General features: G+C 37.3%; 2 protein-coding genes across 3 annotated transcripts; one reads left to right on the top strand and one right to left on the bottom strand.

The window, feature by feature from the left end:
- Positions 1-7,954: 7,954 nt before the first annotated feature.
- On the bottom strand, positions 7,955-9,755 carry LOC107700276 (lecithin retinol acyltransferase-like). Its single transcript, XM_016501882.1, has 2 exons — positions 9,217-9,755; positions 7,955-8,814 (listed from the first exon to the last, which is right to left on the bottom strand). The coding sequence occupies exons 1-2, from the start codon at positions 9,730-9,732 to the stop codon at positions 8,662-8,664; spliced, it is 669 nt and encodes a 222-aa protein (XP_016357368.1). The 5' UTR covers positions 9,733-9,755; the 3' UTR covers positions 7,955-8,661.
- A 7,322-nt stretch (positions 9,756-17,077) lies between these two features.
- On the top strand, positions 17,078-20,562 carry LOC107700315 (fibrinogen gamma chain-like). Of its 2 annotated transcripts, none has more exons than XM_016501939.1 (9): positions 17,078-17,217; positions 17,301-17,354; positions 17,460-17,643; positions 18,406-18,490; positions 18,591-18,721; positions 18,823-18,956; positions 19,225-19,409; positions 19,760-20,037; positions 20,119-20,562. In XM_016501939.1, the coding sequence occupies exons 1-9, from the start codon at positions 17,158-17,160 to the stop codon at positions 20,298-20,300; spliced, it is 1,293 nt and encodes a 430-aa protein (XP_016357425.1). In that variant the 5' UTR covers positions 17,078-17,157; the 3' UTR covers positions 20,301-20,562. The 2 variants fall into 2 exon arrangements, with proteins under 2 accessions (XP_016357425.1, XP_016357424.1); XM_016501938.1 differs by having other exon boundaries at positions 17,298-17,354.
- The last annotated feature ends 3,033 nt before the right edge of the window (positions 20,563-23,595 follow it).

Genomic DNA, 23,595 nt, shown 5'->3' with positions numbered 1-23,595 from the left:
TATTCAAAATCAGGATATCATCAGTGATTAAAACTCTGAAAAATGCTTCGGATTGGGATTTTATTTTAATGCATGCATTGTCGATTTAATGCATAGCATGTTTTAATACTTGATGAATATGTGAGCATGTTAATTCATATGTTATATTAATAAATCAATCAAAATGCGTAGCATTCAACTGTTTGAGTGTACACTTATCTATAAAGCATTAGTATAAGATTATTATGCACAGTTGCACGTACTAAGTTTTGTACAACTATTATACTACAATACACTACTGTAGCAAAAACTAAAGTATACTACAGTATTTATTACAGTTAATCAGTTTGCTATAGTTAATACTACAGTATGCTGTAGCATTAATTAACAAATTGTTGTAAATACTATAATATATACAGTATAATACACTTTACTATAGTATGGTTCAAAAACACCATAGTATTTACAATAAATTACTATAGTATTTTTTCATGTGGGCGTTCAGTAAATTATATAGATAAACAAGACATGCATAAAGTTGAAAGTAGTTTGGATCGATCTGCAAAAAATTGACAATTTAGGGAATTTTTCGGAAAGAGCCTTACCTTCTTTAAGTTGTGAAGTTGCATGCAATATAAGCTCGCGCACGAATGTCTGGCAGAAGAGGAAAAAACAGCCCGAATCCATGCCAAATTTATCACGCATAACCCGACGACAGACGTCAAGGAGTGTCGATAACAAGAGTCCGAGTGAATGTGATGCACGGAGGGAAAAGCATCTGCTGAGAGTTTGAAGGATGCACGATCTTTACAATCCAGCAGCGCTCGCGAGACTCTTGTTTGACATCAGGCTTCATTAGAGACACAGTTTGCGTTATAATTACAACTTTAATATAAAGCTTAACAGATCAGAGGTTTATGAATATGTAATTAATGTATCATTTAATATTAGTCTGCACTAGTCTGTATAATTAATGTTAATAAAGGTTATTACTATAAGATAATGCACTGACATGAAAATAATTCACTTATCACTTTCTTTTTCTGATAACTGCAGCAAATTACAGCTGATTTACTCGTACATAATTTCATGCATGACATTCAACATTGTTTGCTCAGCTTTTTGTTTCACATTGTCGTTTTGCAGATGGCACAGGTAGAGGTTTCAAATGTCAGGAAATGTAATCATTAAGACAAAAGGACAAATGTCTGTCTGTCCCCCTGATCCACATCAGGCAGAAATGGACATATGACTTCAACAATCAAGACGAGAGTCACTCCAGACCTTCAATTTAAACATAATGAACTGAATTTATAGCATCAGTGCTTTGCTGCTGTAGCTCATTAGATCTGATCTTGTCTGTTAGCATCACCTGTTTTAGTATTTTAGACTTATTGTCTCATATAACACTATTTCATCTCAGGATCATGTGGTATTGATTATCTTTGGATTATGATCATTAGTAATGAATATAATAGGGAGCTGATTTGTAACTGCATGTTGTCATCAGTAATAGATGGCCACTAGAAATAGCATAACCTCAGAAATTTAGTCCATTGGGTTTTGTTTTTTAAGTCAGACAGCAATTATGATTCAGCTATTTTGATCGCAGAGCGAATTTTAGGAACCATGCTGCGTGCAATAATTCAGTCTTAACATTCACAAACAGCCTGAGCATTAATATTCTCAAGCATGCAGAGCTGCGCTGAGACTATAGATGTTAGTCATTCTAGTCTCGCTTTTTAATGAAATATTACAGCATTAAAACATCCTGAGTGATTTATAGCATCTTCCAATGCTTTGTCCACTGCTTCACAGTTTCTAGATTTGAATCTGATTGTATGATGGATTTTTTCATAATATTTTTCAGAAGCCATTCACTCTTTGAAGAGGTTGCCCTCTGGTTTTAAATGAGTTTTGCTGTGCTTCGTAAAGGATACTGATTAAGGATAAAGTCATCATGGACTGCCGTTTGCAACCCAGAGCAAATGACTTTTGGTTTAAGAATCATTTTGTTATTTTCCTCTCTTTAGGAGCATGTACCAATCAATTGTTCACAGTAAGACCAAGAACATGCATGCATAAAGTTCACCCAAAAAATAAAAACAAATGTGCCATCATTTACTTCCAAACCCATAATACTTTTGTTAATCTTTGGAGCACAGATGAAGATATTTTTAATATTTTATCATCATTTTTGTTGCTTATTATCATCATCACCATCATCATTTTTTCTTGCTCAACTTAATTAATTTCTCGAATGTCAAGCACGATTTTAAGCAAAATCTGTATATTTATGTATTTCATATGTTTTTATTGTGGATAATGAAAGACCATGTCTAATTTTCCTTGAGAGCAAGGTTGGCGGAAAATCATAGTGATTTATTTTCATGATTATTCTTGGCACAACATTAACAAACTGGAGGTAAAACTGTCCAAAGTGCTTTTCTATATCTGTCAGCCCTAACACATCTCCTTCAGGAGCTCATACCAAACCCCCAAAATCTGGCTTGTGAAATGTGTTTTCTTCCATTTCTTCAATATGTTGTTGAAATAATAATTGCAGGTTGATTCCTATGACATTTGGGAAGAAAAATGAATAATAAAAAGAAATGATCTAACACCTAACCCCTCCTAAATCTCAGTGTAATAGCTTTCTGATTGAACTGAGCTGGCAGCTTCAGTCACTTGTTGGCTGTGTAATTAATTGGTATAGATTTTCTCTCACTTCCGCAGGGAGACTGAGGTAAATGTCCAGCCAGGCAAACTGACAGAAATAGCAGCACTACAGAGAACACAACGCTCCCTTAAGTGCTGTTTCTGATGCTAATCCACTCATCCATAGTTAAATTGAAAATGAAATTATAGAAATTATTTATTATTTATTTTATTAGGATATTGTCCACATTTGCTCCAACTTGGAGGTCTTTTCATTTTGCAGTTTGAAACTCAAGAGAGATGCATGTCAAAGATTGTTTCAATCATCAAAGCAGCTTCTTTATCTGCAGTGTAGCCGAACAGTTTTCTTTATTTCAATATGTTGGGTATGAAACAAAGAGATGCATGTCATTTTTTAAAAGAGATATAGATTAGCTTCCTTTATTTGCATTTTAGAGAAATCTTGCAAATACCTTAAAGTATGTGGCCATGAATGTGTCATATTGTTAGGTTACATTGCAGATAAATAAAAATCTTCGACATGCATCAGCTTCTCTTACTCAGACATTTCTTGCTTGTTGCAAGTGACGCATCTCCTTAATTCAAATGTGAAATAGTACCTGTCTGCTCAGTTAATCTAAAAAGAACTGAAGGATGCCATAATTATGCAAATAAACAAACCTGAATAGTTCCTCAAACTACTCAAGTGGATGCAATAAGAACTGACCTTAAGTAATCACCTCCTGCACTGAACAGAACAAAGCAGACTGGATGCAGGCTCTGTAGGACACTAGCTAATGTAAACGCTGTCTGCAGAATCTCTCCGTGAACTATTCTTCATCATTATCCCCATTACTGTTCTCTTTGACTACATTATGGCACTCTGGACCATCCAAATATTACTCACTGTTTCACTGTAATCAATAATTGCTGAATAGAATTAGTATTAATAGAATTAACTGTCCTGAAATCACTACTTTTTTAAGATGTCTTGGATATTTGTTTTGGTTATTCCCTTCATTCATACACAGTGACAAATTTCCTCTGTCTCTCTCTCTCTCTCTCTCTCTCTCTCTCTCTCAGTCTCTCTCTCTCTCTGTCTCTCTCTCTCTCTCTCTCTCTCTCTCTCTCTCTCTCTCTCTCTCTCTCTCTCTCTCTCTCTCTCTCTCTCTCTCTCTCTCTCTCTCTCTCTCTCTCTCTCTCTCTCTCTCTCTCTCTCTCTCTCTCTCTCTCTCTCTCTCTCTCTCTCTCTCTCTCTCTCTCTCTCTCTCTCTCTCTCTCTCTCTCTCTCTCTCTCTCTCTCTCTCTCTCTCTCTCTCTCTCTCTCTCTCTCTCTCTCTCTCTCTCTCTCTCTCTCTCTCTCTCTCTCTCTCTCTCTCTCTCTCTCTCTCTCTCTCTCTCTCTCTCTCTCTCTCTCTCTCTCTCTCTCTCTCTCTCTCTCTCTCTCTCTCTCTCTCTCTCTCTCTCTCTCTCTCTCTCTCTCTCTCTCTCTCTCTCTCTCTCTCTCTCTCTCTCTCTCTCTCTCTCTCTCTCTCTCTCTCTCTCTCTCTCTCTCTCTCTCTCTCTCTCTCTCTCTCTCTCTCTCTCTCTCTCTCTCTCTCTCTCTCTCTCTCTCTCTCTCTCTCTCTCTCTCTCTCTCTCTCTCTCTCTCTCTCTCTCTCTCTCTCTCTCTCTCTCTCTCTCTCTCTCTCTCTCTCTCTCTCTCTCTCTCTCTCTCTCTCTCTCTCTCTCTCTCTCTCTCTCTCTCTCTCTCTCTCTCTCTCTCTCTCTCTCTCTCTCTCTCTCTCTCTCTCTCTCTCTCTCTCTCTCTCTCTCTCTCTCTCTCTCTCTCTCTCTCTCTCTCTCTCTCTCTCTCTCTCTCTCTCTCTCTCTCTCTCTCTCTCTCTCTCTCTCTCTCTCTCTCTCTCTCTCTCTCTCTCTCTCTCTCTCTCTCTCTCTCTCTCTCTCTCTCTCTCTCTCTCTCTCTCTCTCTCTCTCTCTCTCTCTCTCTCTCTCTCTCTCTCTCTCTCTCTCTCTCTCTCTCTCTCTCTCTCTCTCTCTCTCTCTCTCTCTCTCTCTCTCTCTCTCTCTCTCTCTCTCTCTCTCTCTCTCTCTCTCTCTCTCTCTCTCTCTCTCTCTCTCTCTCTCTCTCTCTCTCTCTCTCTCTCTCTCTCTCTCTCTCTCTCTCTCTCTCTCTCTCTCTCTCTCTCTCTCTCTCTCTCTCTCTCTCTCTCTCTCTCTCTCTCTCTCTCTCTCTCTCTCTCTCTCTCTCTCTCTCTCTCTCTCTCTCTCTCTCTCTCTCTCTCTCTCTCTCTCTCTCTCTCTCTCTCTCTCTCTCTCTCTCTCTCTCTCTCTCTCTCTCTCTCTCTCTCTCTCTCTCTCTCTCTCTCTCTCTCTCTCTCTCTCTCTCTCTCTCTCTCTCTCTCTCTCTCTCTCTCTCTCTCTCTCTCTCTCTCTCTCTCTCTCTCTCTCTCTCTCTCTCTCTCTCTCTCTCTCTCTCTCTCTCTCTCTCTCTCTCTCTCTCTCTCTCTCTCTCTCTCTCTCTCTCTCTCTCTCTCTCTCTCTCTCTCTCTCTCTCTCTCTCTCTCTCTCTCTCTCTCTCTCTCTCTCTCTCTCTCTCTCTCTCTCTCTCTCTCTCTCTCTCTCTCTCTCTCTCTCTCTCTCTCTCTCTCTCTCTCTCTCTCTCTCTCTCTCTCTCTCTCTCTCTCTCTCTCTCTCTCTCTCTCTCTCTCTCTCTCTCTCTCTCTCTCTCTCTCTCTCTCTCTCTCTCTCTCTCTCTCTCTCTCTCTCTCTCTCTCTCTCTCTCTCTCTCTCTCTCTCTCTCTCTCTCTCTCTCTCTCTCTCTCTCTCTCTCTCTCTCTCTCTCTCTCTCTCTCTCTCTCTCTCTCTCTCTCTCTCTCTCTCTCTCTCTCTCTCTCTCTCTCTCTCTCTCTCTCTCTCTCTCTCTCTCTCTCTCTCTCTCTCTCTCTCTCTCTCTCTCTCTCTCTCTCTCTCTCTCTCTCTCTCTCTCTCTCTCTCTCTCTCTCTCTCTCTCTCTCTCTCTCTCTCTCTCTCTCTCTCTCTCTCTCTCTCTCTCTCTCTCTCTCTCTCTCTCTCTCTCTCTCTCTCTCTCTCTCTCTCTCTCTCTCTCTCTCTCTCTCTCTCTCTCTCTCTCTCTCTCTCTCTCTCTCTCTCTCTCTCTCTCTCTCTCTCTCTCTCTCTCTCTCTCTCTCTCTCTCTCTCTCTCTCTCTCTCTCTCTCTCTCTCTCTCTCTCTCTCTCTCTCTCTCTCTCTCTCTCTCTCTCTCTCTCTCTCTCTCTCTCTCTCTCTCTCTCTCTCTCTCTCTCTCTCTCTCTCTCTCTCTCTCTCTCTCTCTCTCTCTCTCTCTCTCTCTCTCTCTCTCTCTCTCTCTCTCTCTCTCTCTCTCTCTCTCTCTCTCTCTCTCTCTCTCTCTCTCTCTCTCTCTCTCTCTCTCTCTCTCTCTCTCTCTCTCTCTCTCTCTCTCTCTCTCTCTCTCTCTCTCTCTCTCTCTCTCTCTCTCTCTCTCTCTCTCTCTCTCTCTCTCTCTCTCTCTCTCTCTCTCTCTCTCTCTCTCTCTCTCTCTCTCTCTCTCTCTCTCTCTCTCTCTCTCTCTCTCTCTCTCTCTCTCTCTCTCTCTCTCTCTCTCTCTCTCTCTCTCTCTCTCTCTCTCTCTCTCTCTCTCTCTCTCTCTCTCTCTCTCTCTGTCTCTCTCTCTCTCTCTCAGTTCTGCACATTAAACACATTAATTATCAGAGATCATACACATTCATGATGCATCATACGTAAGGCCTATCTCCTATAATGTCATAACACTTACAATATTTCAATGAAGTTTCATTTAATCCATCATCGCCACTCCTTGAAATTTAACATAGACACATATTCTCCCAGATACCAAGACATTTTGTAGCCTATGTAGTGAAGGACAGTAAGGAACTGACGATATTGCTGCCTGTGTTATCACAGTCCACTAGATGGTGCTGCTAATGTTGTTTGATGCTTGTTGCATAATACAGAGTATACTGGAGTATTGTATTATATTGTAATCTGTACTGGAATGTAATTATCATTATTTTAAAAGCAATTGCAAATGTAGTAGCATGATTCCAATCACATTTAATAGTAAAAGAGCCATGTTCATTTTATATCTTAAATGCTGTTGTATAAAATATAAATTTTTGGTCACACTTTACAAAAAGATTTACTTCATTAGCAATGGTTAATGCATTAGTTATCACTAACTAACAATCAAAAACAAAAAAAATTTCATTTTTGGTCTTATTTTATATTTTTGGTGTTAGTGTTCATTCATAATACTTAAATACTTATTCATAATACTTAATCTGTTAATTTATACAACTTGAATATGAAACAAAATGTTTTAGTATATGTGAAAATTAAAATTAACCTATAGATTACCACAATAATGTCATTGTTTGTTCACAATACCTAATGCATTAGTGTGTGTGTGTGTGTGTGTGTGTGTGTGTGTGTGTGTGTGTGTGTGTGTGTGTGTGTGTGTGTGTGTGTGTGTGTGTGTGTGTGTGTGAACAAAACATTTGTGTGTGTGTGTGTGTGTGTGTGTGTGTGTGTGTGTGTGTGTGTGTGTGTGTGTGTGTGAATATGAATATATATATATATTGTGCTCTGAAAATAAGCCTGCTTTTTTTTCTTTCTTTTTTTCTTTTTTTTTTGCATTTAGCAGCTTTTCATGTCACATGTAGTTAATGTTACTACAAAATACACAAGATGCCTTGTTTCATCTGTTCTCAGCTCTGTTTATGGGGAATAAACCATGAGGAGGAGTTCACTGACATTAAAATAGGAGATAATCTGTGCCTGTGTAGGAGGAAATTGTGAAATCCTGTTTGGAATTTGAAAACAAAAGTGGACAATAAATAATGCAGCGGGAGGCTGTTATGTCCACACATAGAACTTAAGGTGCTTAAACTTAGAATCCATTCTCAATGTCATCACTTAATTATGTTAAAATCAGCTTTGGCATTAAACTTTAATGTTATTTTCAGGCTCATTGATTTCCTGCACAATGCATGTCTCCTCTTAGTCTCATACTGCCAGTTCACTGCATACTCTCACAATAAATAATAATTGTAACAGATACATGTATATTTTTATAATCAGAAATGATAATAAAAGAAAATAATCAGAAATGTTTCTTGAGCAGCAAATCAGCATATTAGAATGATTTCTGAAGATCATGTGACACTGAAGACTGGAGTAATGGAGTTTTCCCATATGAATTCATGTTTGCAATAAACATTTGAATCAATTTAATTTTTTATTTATTTATTTTTATCTTATTTTATTTAATTTTTTCCATGATCTAGCCTAAAAACGCTCAAATCAGAAATGCACAGCTCAGATTATAGACCGCGTGCAAATTCCACAGGTTCAGCTACAGGTCAGACAAGCTTTATTTAGATGAAAATAGTCTAATAAATCCAATCAACCGTTTACAGCAGTGACCAGAAATAATCATAGCTACTATTTACACATAACATTCATCAAATAGCTCTGTCTACATATTCCTTTTCTGGCTCTTGTTTAGAAACTTATGGTATTAAATATATATTTTAAACTGTACAAATTCACAATCAAGCATCGTCAGAGCTTAATAATAAAAGTAAAAAGTTCATATGTATGGTAGGCTATGTTCTGAATCACAGTCCATAGTAGCTACAATAAAAATTGATCATATTAGTGAAATTTATCATGTCTGTATAACACTTCAGCTTAATACAAAAATAACGCACCTTTAGTGGACAGTAACTTTAAGCCACAGCAATATTGGCCAATATTAGGTATATGGTTTAAAATGAAAAATATACAGCATGGCTGTAAAGGCTCAAAGTTAATGGCATGTTGTCACGAGTTATTTAAAGCATAACATACATAGAAGCAAAAATACATAGACAGACTTGGCATGTTTACACAGCGATATTCCACTGATGCATTGCATTGTTGTGTACATGTCCCCTTTAAAACTAGGCTTTGTTGTTTTATGTGATGTAGTGAAAGTGTCTCTCAGCCAGCCATCCACAGAATGAAGGGAATAAGGATTGTGGGTAATGTAGTTGAAGGCGCCAGGCCGAAACACAGGCTGTACATCACTCCTATCCCAACAGTTAAGGCCACACTTCTCTGGTCCCGAATGATGGATTTCAGACAGTCACAGAACTGCAAAAGAAAACACATTAAGAATATATCAGTAGCAGACTTCGTCCAAATCCAATTCAAAAAAAGACTATAAAGAATATGTTTTTATTTATTTAATTGTAGTGCATTATTGACATTTTGCATGGTGTTAATTCCACAATATCTTGATATTAATATTAATTTTAATACATAAGATGTATTCTAGGCTATTCTTTGTATTATAATATTAAAGATTAGATATAAATAGGGTTGCAAAAAGTTGGAAAATTCCATTAAATTTCTGAAATATTCCAGAAACGTTGGAAACTTTCCAGGAGTTTTTGGTCTATTCCTGGCATTTTTGGAAAGTTTCCGGAAATGTTGCAACCCTAGATATAAATAATATTTGTCGGGGTTTTTTCTTCCCAGATCAAGAGAACTCACCTTCTCTGTCTGCTGGCTCACAGCTGTTCCGTACCTGCAATACGTCACGAAATGCTCGCAGTTATTCCATAATAAACTGTAGGGAATGTCTCCGACCAGTTGCTCTGCTCTCCTCGCCACTTCTTCGCTCGCCAGCGCGAGACACTTCACTTTCATATCCATATCGTTCACCAGAATCTGAGCACCATACGCGAAGTCTTCGACCGAGTCGACGCGTATGCTCGCGTTTCTGTAAAGGCATCCTAAAATGAGTCTTTTGTTCGTGACGACTGGTTTAATGAGCTGGTTGTTGTTGGTGAGGACGGGCATGATGTCAGGCATCAGGTGCGCCACCCTGTTCTCGCCCAGACAGATGCCGTAGTGAACGAAGAGAGTGCGCTGCACCTGCAGCAGGTCTCCTCTCCTGAGCACCGGGCATCTCACCGGCTCCTCCTGCCACAGACTCTCAAAAACATTCAAGTTTGAGAAAAGAAAGAACTTCTCAAATAGAAATGTCAGCGAGTCTAGCATTTTCATGACTTGTAGGCTTCACAGTCGATGGAGATTTTATATGTGGCACGTGCTTTAGCGCTGAGGAGGTGTCCTGGATTCTGATTGGCTGGACGGTTCATTCCCACACTAAACCACTTTAATGCTCAGCACTTGATTACTTAATGTTGTGCAGTTTTCGCAAATAAACAGTAAGCTTATCGGTAACACTTTACAATAACATTTATTGGAGAAGAAGAAAGAAAAGAATGCAATTAGCTATCAAATAGTTAGAAATCTTAATTAATAGGTTAGATTTAATAAAATACTCTGATATATATATATATATATATATATAAGTGACAGTAAAGACTTATATTGTAAGAAAATATTTCTATTTTGAATAAATGCTGTTCTTTTTAACTTTTTTTTTTTCATCAAAGAATCCTGGAAAAAGTATCACAGATATCACAGATTCTAAATAAATAAATAAACATAAAAAATACTATGAAGCAGCAAAAACTGTCTCCAACATTGATAATAAATCAGCATATTAGAATGATTTCTGAAGATCATGTGACACTGAAGACTGGAGTAATGATGCTGAAAATACAGCTGCGCATCACAGAAATACATTACAGTTTAATGTATATTAAATTAGAAAAACATTATTTTAAATTGTAATAATATTTTACAATTTTCCTTTTTTTTCCTGTATTTTTGATCAAATAAACGCACTCTTGAAGAGCAGAAGAGACTTTTTTAAAAAACATAAAAAATCTTACAGATCCCAAACTTTTGACCGGTGGTTCATAGAGAATAAATGTACATTTCATATGTGTTTAAACTGCCTGCAAACAACAGTGCATTGTAATTATTCATATACAAGAACTCGGTAACATCATTAAATGTTCTTGTTAACTACTCTGTTAACTAGATTGTTTAGTGTTTATAGAACTAAACATATACAGTATTTTGTGGCCACTATATTTTTCATACACGTCTGTTTCAAACATGTGAAGAAGCTTATCCGGAACCGTGTCCCCGTCTGCTCAAAGCATGTTTTCAAGTCCACTTTGAGCTGATTTTGTAGTCTAGTCTGAAACGTGAGGCCCTTAATTAGAAGCAGGGGCTGATTATCCTCCAACAATACCACTTGCTGTTCTCACATGCACTGGTCGTCTCAGCATTTCTCCTGAGATTTCTGCAAACGCCGATGGAAGAAGTGACCTTAATTAGCAGCGGCGTGTTATCATCTGATAATCTTGAAATATTTTGTTCCAAGATCTATCCAGATCCTCTTTCTGTTTTAATCATTAGAGCCATTTGTCCAATCTAGTGCATGAAATCAGAGGAAACAGGAGAAGATACTGTCTGATGATCTCAAAAAGTTGTTTTCCATAACGATCAAAACAAAAGTCAATTCCTTTCATAATATGAATGCATTTTAGAATTTTTTTCAAGAACTTATAAACAATAAATCTTGGCATTCTTCTGTTCCATCCTCCTTCCATTTAGTTTATATTACAAAAGCAAGTAATGTAACTAGTTCAGAATCAATACTTAAAGCAAGTTTTCCCAAAAAAACATAATTAGCGTACTCATCCTCAGACTATCCAAGATGTCGATGAGTTTGTTTCTTCATCAGAACAGATAAGAGAAATGTAGCATTATATTACTTGCTTACAGCTGATTCCTTGTTAACATTTCTTGGACATCACATCAGTGAAAAGATGTGTGTTTCTAAGAAACAAATCCATTAAGATGTTTTAACTTTAAACTGTCGCTTCCGGCTAAAATACCAGTCCATAATCCATAATAACGCTTCCTTTCACTCCTGTCTCTCACATCAAAATCCAGCCACATATTTGTTTAGAGCTGTTTAAACGCTGCTTGATCTGTGCAGATTTCTCTCCTGATTCAGACCAGAACACTTTTTCACTGGAGGACGTGTTATTATGGATTATGGACTCAATGTATTTTAGTTAAAAGCGTCTTAATGCTGGATTAGTTTCAGCTTTTCTCTTCTCCAGATGTTAACTGATGGACTGGAGTGCTGTGGATTACTTGTGGATTATTGTGATGTTTTTATCAGCTGTTTGGACTCTCATTCTGACGGCACCCATTCACTGCAGAGCATCCATTGCTGAGACACTGATGCAATGTTACATTTCTACAAATCTGATGCATGAAGTAACAAACTCATCTACCTCTCGGATGGCCTGAGAGTGAGGACATTTTACGATTCCTTTAAGCATGAGCATAACATTATTCAAACATAACTTTAGGAGATCAGCTATGTTTAAACACATGAAGTCTGCCTGTATGGATAAATTGTTGGCTTTGTTTAAGATTGCTGGCAGTTGACAAACTGGGAGAGGAAATTAAGGTATATCTGTAATAAAATAACCATAAGTTATACACTGGCCTAAACATACATGGACAGGTGGTAACAACAGGGAGGGAACCAATACACCTCTCAAGGTATCTTCTGTAACAACTGAATACAAGCCAGTTTTGTTTTTCTTTGTTCAGCTAAGATAAGAGCTGGTCATGTGTCAATGTTATTACTACAGGCGTTTGGTTGTGATAACTCTTTATGTAAGCAGATTTCATTAAGCATAACTATTAAGTGCAATAGTTAACATATCACTGAAAAAATTATCACCGTGCACTGTGATGCAACACAATATGTTTATGATGTTTATGATCACATTTATCGTCTTCTGTCTAAATCACATGCATTACTCATTTGTAAAAATCTGTCAGTGCCTATTTTGAGTAGCATAGAAAACAGATAAATAATTATTGTCCATAATAAGTCCATATATTCTGTGTTGAATATTTGGCAGCTGTGATCAACAGGCAGTCTGAGGTCTGAAGGGCAGATGTGAAATGGTGGTTATTGCAGAACCACACTCGAAGTGAACTTACTCTGGCCTCGCTGCGACCTCCTCACTTACAAATCCACATTTACGGGATGCCAGATAAGAGTAGGCTACTCTTGAGAAAGAAATGCACTAGACTTAACTCTCACATTTTCGTGCATTCATTGATTATTCTCTCATTGCTATTGCCTTCCAGCCCTGTTTACAAAATTCCGAAAAGAATCTTGAGGGGAGAAAAAAAGACGAGCAGAGTGCCTTGAAGCTGAGAAGTTGAGTAGAGGTCTTCAGTAAATCAAATGGACAGGACACATAAATCTGTTGCACATAAACAATCCCAATGGGACGCATTAGAAGCAGCTTGCTATTTTTCTGAATTAGTGAATACAATTAAAACTTGATTAAGTTACTGTGGTTTTGCATGTCAACTCAAGTCATGACGGTTCTGCAAACGTCACAATGACAATGCATGACCAATTGTGACCACAAAACCAGTCTTAAGTGTCAATTTTTTTAAATTGAGATTTGTACATCATCTGAAAGCTGAATAAATGAGCTTTCCATTGATGTATGGTTTATTAGGGTCGGACAATAATTGGATGACCATTTGAAAATCTGGAATCTGAGGGTGCAAAAAAATCTAAATATTGAGAAAATCATCTTTAAAGTTGTTCAAATGAAGTTCTTAGCAATGCATATTACTAATCAAAAATTAAGTTTTGATATATTTACGGTAGGAAATTTACAAAATATCTACATGGAACATGATCTTTCCTTAGTATCCTAATGATTTTTGGCATAAAAGAAAAATCAATAATTTTGACCCATACAATGTATTGTTGGCTATTGCTACAAATATACCCCAGCGACTTAAGACTGGTTTTGTGCTGCAGGCTCACAAATGTGATTTTGCCTTCAAGCCAACACTTTGAGGGATCCAAGTTTCTTTCCTTTTTTAATATTCAATATTAATTTGCTGATATTTCCAGACCAATAAGCATTTTCATTGAGTCAGAAAAATATCTCAATTAAAAAATAAAAGCCTCAAACTTATTAAGAAGCCCAAAATTGACCATAAATATGCTGATAATATTTACATGGCCAAAAAGTAAGATGAAATTCTGATAGCTTGTAATGTAAATCAATGAGATGATAATTTTAACAGTTCAGCAGATTAAAATGCATACAAATATCATTATATCTCCAGATAATGTCTTAGTAAGATAATATTGAAATGTTTTTATGATCAATGCTCTGTAGTTTTTATTATGGGAGGCGAAACATATATTGCAATGCAATACGATGATATTCAAGAGATGCACAAATAAATGTTCATCAAAAGCCTGATTTTAGCCTCACATTTAAGCATGGTTTCTAAAAAAATAAAAAAATGATGTATGGATAATCAAGTAAAAGTTGCTTCAGACCAGTAATTACGTTACTTGCAAAAAGAAAAAGTATGCAGTGGGATACTCAGTTCAGGCCTTATATTAAATAACCTCAAAATGACCTCAGACTCTGTGTGCATTTCAGTACAGTTCAGACGGCAATGACCTCCCGTGATCGCTACAGTGGTGGTAACATTTCTTATCTTTTGTTTAAGAGACTGGAGAGCTAGCAGGCTGCATCTTGAGACTTGTGAAATGGAAGCAGCTCTCCATCTGGTTTTTAGAGAGGTTCAGGCAGAGTTCAGAGTTGTTTAAGTTCACAGACGCTGAAGTTGACTCTCAGGTCATCCGTGCCTTATCTGTCAGTTACCACGTTCAATATGGTTTCGTGCCATAAAATCGGGTCACAGCCTGGTCACTTTAATGATGCTACTGGCAGAGTCAGAGCTTCATGATACACCTAATAAACAGAATGAAGAAACCTTGTTGTGGACCTCTCTCTAGACCCACTGCCCCAGTAAACTCATCTGCTACAAAGCTGTAAATCCACAGTGAAGCAAGCTTTAATTTCACCAAGTCGCTAAGCAATCTTTGTATTTTAAGATTTGTATTCACTGACACCGAATCCAGTAGTTTTATTAATAAGCTGAAAATCAGTTTTGTTCTAATGAAGAGCTTTCAGACTGAGATCAGTCTTCTTTCAGACGCTCTTCACTGCTACCACAGTTGAAGAAGAAAAACAGAGCTGGCCTTTGCTTGACTCACTGAATCTTGTTTATCACTTGTTGTTTACAAGAGTTTAATCTTTTTCAACGGCAGCTAGATATCTGTGACCAACCCCTTCATGCAGCGGTGCTACAAAATGTGTTTTGGGAGTAAAATGCATTCAATGCACAGCTCAACATTATTATAATTATAATTTGAAACATTAAAAAAAGCTTCAATGATAAACTTGCATGTGTTATTTTCTTAGAATAAAAGGGGAAACCCTTTCTTCTAATATTAGATGGCCAAAAACAGTAGCCTGCACAAATGTTCAGTGGTTAAAGGCTACTGGGGCTCCTGAGATTTTGAATCCTGCCTGAACACTGCATTAAACCGACTTCTGATCATTCAATTCTGCACTGACACAAACAATGAAGCTTATTTTCACCCCTCTACAAAAGCTCTGAAATAGCTACCATTTCTGTCTACCATAACTGCTCCCACTCCTAAATCCCACACACACACACACACTCTCTCTCTCTCTCTCTCTCTCTCTCTCTCTCACACACACACACACACACAAAGCTCATAAAGATCATGCGTGACTCATAAAGCAAACAAACAAACACAAACACCTTTGTGTTCCTCAAGACCAGCTTCGTTATTCTCACATAAAAACCTCCTGGAGACACATTTAAACAAACAAACAAACAAAAAATAAATAACCTATATGACTTCTCAGAAACAAGATTTTTATGTTTGCACACTTTCTCATTCATATTACTCATTACTTCACAAGCTTAATAAAATAATATAATAAATATAAAAAATGTTTAGTTTTTAGTTAAATGAAACTAATTTAGTTTAGTGAAACTAATTTATTTATTTCATTGAGTTGAGTATAGAAGTATAGCAAGTATACTAGTTTGAACAGCTGCAGATGTGTAACAGAGATCTGTATCATGGGATACTTTTGATGTGCATCGTCCCCTTGTGGTCGAGCTGGTAAAGACATGCTCAAAGTCTGTCTCCTTTGGTACTGATGTTTGTAGCTTTGAAAACACAGACAAGTATTGAGCAACAATATTAATATTCAAAGTGATTAGATTGTTTAGTAGAAACATTCAGTCATCAAATACTCAAAAAGTTTAAAATGGTAATAAACTTTTAAAATCAACAACAGTTACAAAAGTGCTTAAGTAGGGAATATTTAATGCAAATAAATCCTTGATCATTAATATTATGCAAATATGGACGACCAATTTATTTCATTTCACCTTTTTTAAATTGATTGATTGATTGATTGATTGATTGGATATTACCAGTAAAATTAAGAAAGTCATACATTTTTGCCTCAGTGGCTGGACCAGTTTATTAGTTTTTCTTTCTTCCGTTCTTTTTCTTTCTTTCTTTCTTTCTTTCTTTCTTTCTTTCTTTCTTTCTTTATCTACTAAATAGCTCTTCTTTATTTTGGTCATTACCAGTAAAATGAAGAAAGACTTTATTTTTTGCCTCAGTGACTCAGCTGGTGGAGATGATATGTCAGCAGAAGTGTCTGTTTGTCTGTGCATGTGTGTACATGTCGTTTAGAGATTTGTGGAACATTTGTTCTCTCAACATCAGAAGAGAAAAAGTTAGAAATCATTAACTTCAGACCGAGTGGATACTGACCCACAGACTCTGTAGCAACAGAACCGTGCTGCGTCACGGTAAACGATCCGTTTGTCTTTTTGCTTTGTTTATATCTTTGTATATTATGCTTATAGGAAAAACACAAAATGTAATCTGAAGGTATTAAGTGATTGTCAATTATTAGTTAGTCTCAGAAACATACAGTTGAAGAAACATAAGATCTAACTTCAAGCAAAGCTAAATGAGCTGTAGTTCAGCTAAATGTTAAATGTCCTTCCCTCGAGTCGTTAAACTAAAGTAATATTAAAAAGTAATGATTATTTAATGGCTTTGCAATGCTATTAATATGGGCCTATACAGGTCATGCTTGGTTTCACAGACAGGGTTTAGGCAAAACCAAGATTAGGCCATAGTTCAATTAGGACATGTAAGTAATTTTTATAAACATGCTTTAGAAAAAACATAACTGGTGTGGAATCTTGAGACAAAACAAGGGCACTGATATATTTTAAGATCAGTCAGTGCAAGTTTCTTTCAGTTGCAACAGCTCAGATTTACATTTTAGTCTGGGACTAGGCTTAAGCCTTGTCTGTGAAATCGGAAGTAAGTTTTTTTTACAGTATACAAGCACCAAAACATTCTCAGCCCGGGAAAGGTTGAAGGCAGACCCCTGATTAAATCAATATAATGTTCAGGTCTCGATTGTCTCTGCCCATGTTAGCATTGAGACAGACATGTTGACCAATCTCTGCAACGTTTACGGTTCATTCTGAGTCACACGCAGGACCTTGATCGGATAAATATCCCGCAGCAGTCAACAGTCACTCACAATCTCGAGGGACCAGACAGATTGCAGGTCCAACATGGCCTCATTCATGCATGCGTCTGTCTCCATCCTGCTGCTGTCCACATTAACCTCAGCGGTGAGCGACATACAAATGTTATTTTATCGTAATACCAATTTCTTTTACTGATTTTGTTTTCTCCCTTTTGTCACCTCAAGCAAATGAGAGGGGACTATTCACCAACGCAAGACATTTGTAACCCAAACGATGGGTTTGTAAGTACAGATTGTCTGCTTTAGATTGTTTCAAGTAATGCATTTATATTCAGGAAGCTTAATAGTCACTGGTTTAACACTAACTCTCCTTTCTCTCGTCCTCAGGGGATATACTGCCCAACCACATGTGGAGTTGCTGATTACCTACAGAGGTACGTGCCTGATATGGACAGAGAGCTGGATCAAATGGAGCAGGATTTGGAGGCTATCGCCAACATTACAAGAGGAGCGCAGGACAAAGTGGTGTACCTGAAGGACTCAGAAACACAAGCACAAAAACAAGCACCAGGTAGCACGATTTATCATTAATTATGGGCTAAAAAAATATCATTAATGTAACACATGCACAGAGGTTACAGTGGTCTCGGGTGAGCTCTCAGGTGCGTTTTAGATGCTGCTTCTGGATTAATGCATCAATTAAGTGCATGAAGAAAAAAATACATATTTTTCTTACACTGTGAGTACACATTTTATTATTAAAAAAAATGTAAATACCATTTAAGGTTATTTATTTATGTATTTTTCACATATTATTAATTATTCATACATGTGGGAGTCGCACCACATGACACTTTTTTCACAACCTGAAATTTTCTTATATTTTACAAGAATTGCTGACCTTGACACAGTCATGAGCTTCAGCGGTGGTCCTCTCTGTGACATCATTTCCTGTTTTATGGGAAGTTATATAATTTTATTATAATTTGTTATAATATTTTCTGGAAGTTGGTTGCACCGCATGACGTGTTGGTTGCACCACAGGACCACAAAATAAATCCTTTTTCAAATATTCATAAAAAGTGAAAGAAATAATAAAGATTGTTTTTCCAATAATTTATATTCTTTTAAGAATGCTTCTTTGATATCAGGACATTTGTATCACTATGACATTCTTATCCCTCCCAAAACACATATAAAAAAAAAATTCATACAGAAAGTAAAACATGCATATCATAGAATAGGCATATTCAAGTCATTTTATGTATAAATCGCATTTTTAAAGTAATTGTGAAACTTCTTTTGATTTTCATAACCGCCATCTTTTTGTCAGATGCATACATCAAAAAATCTACAAGCATGCTCGATGATATACTGCGATTTGAGAAGAGCATTCTCGCTCAGGAAGATCAAATATAGTGAGCACTTTTTCTTCTTTTTTTTATGCCACTTATCTTAAATATGGTCCAAATAGTTTATGAAATGCCATTATATAATATTGTATTCCCCCCTCAACAGTCAGCTGCAGTCAATCCTACAGGCTAACGAGAAAAGAATAACCGATTTAAAGCAGATGTCCCAGCAGCTGGACCAGATGTGCAAAGAGCCCTGCAAAGACACTGTGGAGATTCAGACTGTCACAGGCAAAGGTAAAAACAGCAGATTCAAACATCTCACTGAAAACTGACACTGAGTGAATTGATTGTACATAAGGTACGTAGAGGGCTGAAGTACATGCACTTTTCCCCAGATTGTCAGGACATTGCAAACAAGGGTGCTAAGGTCAGTGGGCTTTACTACGTGAAACCAGCCAGGGCTCCAGAGGCATTCTTGGTCTACTGTGAGATAGATAGCTTTGGACGTGGATGGACTGTCCTTCAGAGGGTACGTGGAACAACAAACTATGTTAAGGGTGTAGGGCCAGTAATATTGGTGCCGTGACCCAGGTGTGCATGAGGTTTAAGGAGGCTGACTGTTCAGGTGAACTTCACTCTCCTGGCCTCAAGAGGCAGACTAAAGACTTACTATGATCTTTAAAGTCCTTGTTAGCATGCCTTTGACACTTGTTTGAGTCCTGGACAGAAAGGTGCAAGTAGAAGCAATTACAAATGTGTACAGCTTTAATGATCAAAACGAATCGTTCGTTTTTCAGAGACGGGATGGCAGCGTCGACTTCAACAAAAAATGGATTCAGTATAAGGAAGGCTTTGGGTATCTCTCACCAGATGACAGAACGGAGTTCTGGCTGGGGAATGAGAAGATGCATCTGCTGTCTGTTCAGTCCAGCGTGCCTTATGTGCTGAGGATAGAGATGGTCGATTGGGAAGGCAACAAAAAGTAATGAACCACGGGGAACTGATTTACTTACTCTCACACACATTCCTGCCCTATATTGTGCTTTTTAGGTTTGAATTTCACAAGTGGAGTTCCCAAATCATCTTATTTTAACATTTAGGCTGCTTTTGCCAAAAGCAGAGGAAAAAGGAATGCTTTTGGTGTCAAACCTGCGCAAGAATCATCCATGCAGAAGTTTTCCTTATCTGCAGTCGCCAAACAGGACTTTGCTCTGCTACCAAAATCGATTCTTGCCAAGTCACATCGCATGACCTTTTCAATCAGATCAAACATGCTGCTGAACATTAGCAGTCAATGGGAGTGTTTGTCTCAAATTTACCTTGCTCTCTCAGGTATGCCGACTACGCCACTTTCAAAGTCGGACCAGAAGTCGATGCATACCGCTTGACGTATGCGTATTACCTTGGTGGAGATGCCGGCGATGCCTTTGATGGGCACGACTTTGGCGATGATCCCAGTGACAAATTCTACACGTCTCACAATGGCATGCAGTTCAGTACACCTGACAAAGACAACGACAAGTTCCATGAAAACTGTGCCTTGCAGGAAGGCTCCGGCTGGTGGATGAACCGCTGCCATGCCGCTCATCTCAACGGAAAATACTACCAGGGTAAAGCCTTTCCTCTTTATAGGAGCAAAGTCAATAGCACACATGCAGGAATCCCTTCACTGATGCATTCTGTCTTCACAGGTGGCAAGTACACAGAGAAGGACTCGCAGAATGGATATGACAATGGCATTATTTGGGCCACGTGGCAAAGTCGCTGGTATTCTCTGAAGGAGACCACCATGAAGATCATTCCCATCAACAGAATCGTTGCTGGAGGCCAGGAAAGTGGTTCCAAGCAGTTTGGGGGCCTGGGAGACATTTAAAGACCTCACCAAAGCTGTTCTGAGCTATGATTTTGTTTTTGTGAAACACATGAGCAAGGCATTTTTACGAGAGTGTAAACATCCGTCTGTCCGTTTCTGGCGTTTTCCATTCTAGACATATTAATTCTGAAAAAGCTTCATACACAAGTCACACTTTGGTAATTTTTTACAACTTGATCAACTCATATAAACAGCAGCAGCTGGTCTAACACATCGCACTCTCAACGAATGAATAAAATCCTCTGTCTTTTGTAAATGAAAAGTGTTCTGTAGTCCTCTTTACTTAAATATGTGAGAAATAACAAAGTAGGTAAGGTTAAAATTAAAACAGGTATATTACGTTACACAAACAGATGGAACATTCATTAAAAAAAACGGGTAATGCTTCGTTTTTAATGTGTCCTTGTTACACAAGTTACATTTAATTACTATAGTAATAAGAGTAAATTATGCATAAGTGCAAGCAACTAACACTAAACCGAACCCGGTAACACTTTATTTTAAGGTGTCCGTGTTACACATGTTACATGTACTTACTATTATACTAACAATTAATTATGCATAATTGCATGCAAGTAACCCCAATCCTAACCCTATAGTAAATACATGTAGTTAATTAATATTACTCAGTACATAAATGTATAATTACACTGTAACAAGGACACCTTAAAATAAAGCGTAACCCCGAACCCTAACCCAAAACCTACAGTAACTAGATGGGTAGTTAATGGGTATTAACCAGTACTTATGTAATTACACTGGAACAAAGACACATTAAAATAAAGTGTGTCCAAAAAGGGCACAAAACAAATGTTCATATATGCTTAAAAATAAATGAATGAATGTCTCCTGCCTTTTAATTGGCCTGTTACACAGCACAATTGTGTAGGTGTGTTAACCTCTGTAAGGTTAGTAAGTCAATATTGCCCGACTGTCGTTCTAGATGAACAGGCTGCACTCCAAGCTCCCTGATGTAAGAAGATTTCATCATCTGTGCTGTGCTGCATCAATCAATAAATACTGAGTCAGCTATTTCAACTCAGGAAAGTGCCTTCTTATTTGTATTGTATTTTCACCCATGTATTTCTTTATTCACATTCACAAAGTAGATCGACAATAAGTGATTGTCTTTTTTTTTTTTCAATTTTCCATCATGTAACACTATCAATCTTTAAATGTAAAGGTGTGGACATTTATTGCCATTGAGTTGAAGGAATAGTTTTGCTGAATATTTACTCACCTTTAATGAGATCAGTTTGTTTCTTCATCAGATTTGTAGAAATGTAGCACTGCATCAGTGTCTCAGCAATGGATGCTCTGCAGTGAATGGGTGCCATCAGAATGAGAGTCCAAACAGCTGATAAAAACATCACAATAATCCACAGCACTCCAGTCCATCAGTTAACATCTGGAAAAGACAAAAACTGAAACAAATCCAGCATTAAGACGTTTTTACTTTAAACCTTTGCTAAAATACGAGCCTATTCATAATATTGCCTTCTCCAGAGAAAACGTTCTCATCTAAATCAGATTACGCACTGTTTACTGTATTTATTACTGTAAGTGAAAACTGTAAAAAAAAAAGTGGGTGGATTTTGATGAGAGGACAACATCAGCTGTTTGGACTCTCATTCTGACGGCACCCATTCACTGCAGAAGGTATATTGGCGAGCAAGTGATAGAATGATATACTTGAGTAAAGGATAATGCACGGCTAGCTGTGCATTACACGGTTTTAATGCACACCTGCCAGCCAATCAGAATCGAGTATTCAGACAGACCATGGTATAAAGAAAAAACAAACTCATCTATATCTGGGATGTATTGTTATAATCAGTGAAGTGAAATTAATCTCTCACTTACATTGCACGTACACCTGCAGTGTTTATGAGAGAATTAGCGAGAGTGCAGAATTAAGTGAAAATCAACTGAAAATTAAAAAAAACACTCCGGTGTGATGACTAACCTGAACGCCTCTGATTGGCCATTGCATTCATAAGCTCAACAGAATCGTGTGATTGGTTATAATGCACAACAATATAAAAACGCGTAAAAAGAAATATGATGCAACATGAGCAGATCTAAATTTAATGCCGCAATTAACACTTTTCATTTCATTTTTACTTTATTCGCGACAGCCTTTACCCTGGAGTTGGTTCGCCCTCCGCAACATCTTCAATTCATTTGCATTTTTAGATGTAATTTAATTGTGCGGGGACATTTTTGTCTAATTTGGTGGCCCCAAGTCCACATTATTTTCCGACTCGTGACTCCCTCCACCTAGGAGTATAAAACTAATAAATCTTACATCACTTACACTTTACACCAACTGATAGCACTGCTCTTATAAAATAGCTAGTTGTATTGTTAGTGGTCGAAATTGGAAATTAATTGGAAATATGAAAATACAAAGAATTTTTGGAGTACCTAATAAAAGTAATTATGTCTGAAAAGACAGTTAGAAGCAACTATATATATATATATATTAATGTGACTATTTATCAAATGTCTTTGATCTATTTTTAACATTGATACGGAATTTGTAAAAAAACTGCATAATGTCTATTTTCTTATTTTAAGTCTAAATGGTTTATAATTTAGAGGTAAATATTGTTTAGCACCATGAGATCCCAATTCAAAATACAAACTATTAAAAAGTAAATATTACGGAAATCAATTATATATTAACTTCATTTAAAAAGTTACACGTGTGTTGTAACGAAAGCTTCAAATCATTAAATTATAGATAAGGAAAACAAAACCTCAGTCCAGCGGGTCAGAAGTGATGCTCTGCATGAAAACACACTCGGTCTTCTGAACACAGTAACATGCTAATGTCCTTAATTTGTCTTGTACCTCTTTATCAAGATCCCATTACATTTATAATTCTTGAGCAGATGATGCATGGCAATGCACATTCAAAATGATTGCACTTATTTCTGTTGAGCTTTATCTTTGAAATTTAAAGGGTTGTGAAACCCTAAAACACAGAGTAATGCTAAATAATGGCTCCCTTCATATATCCACCCAATCCACACAATACATATACAAAAAAAGTTTTTTTTTTTTAATGAACAAAGTCTACATGTGTATGTTCAAACCTCTACAGTAGCAAATATGACTCAAGTTAACAATACATTCTTGTGATCAGATAATATAAAAAAACGTATACTCGGTGAAAGAGAACAGTAGATGATCTGTTGTAAACATGCTTGTACTCCCTGATCGTAAACGTATGGTTTTCACGAAATCATGACAATCAGTCCAATATGATGGAAAGCATGTCATTTTTTTT

This window comes from Sinocyclocheilus anshuiensis, unplaced genomic scaffold (assembly GCF_001515605.1).
Source record: "Sinocyclocheilus anshuiensis isolate Anshui unplaced genomic scaffold, SAMN03320099.WGS_v1.1 scaffold326, whole genome shotgun sequence".
In the NCBI taxonomy this organism is placed as follows: domain Eukaryota; kingdom Metazoa; phylum Chordata; class Actinopteri; order Cypriniformes; family Cyprinidae; genus Sinocyclocheilus; species Sinocyclocheilus anshuiensis.
Note: the sequence above shows the minus strand (reverse complement) of the source record. Positions and strands in the feature narration are given on the sequence as shown.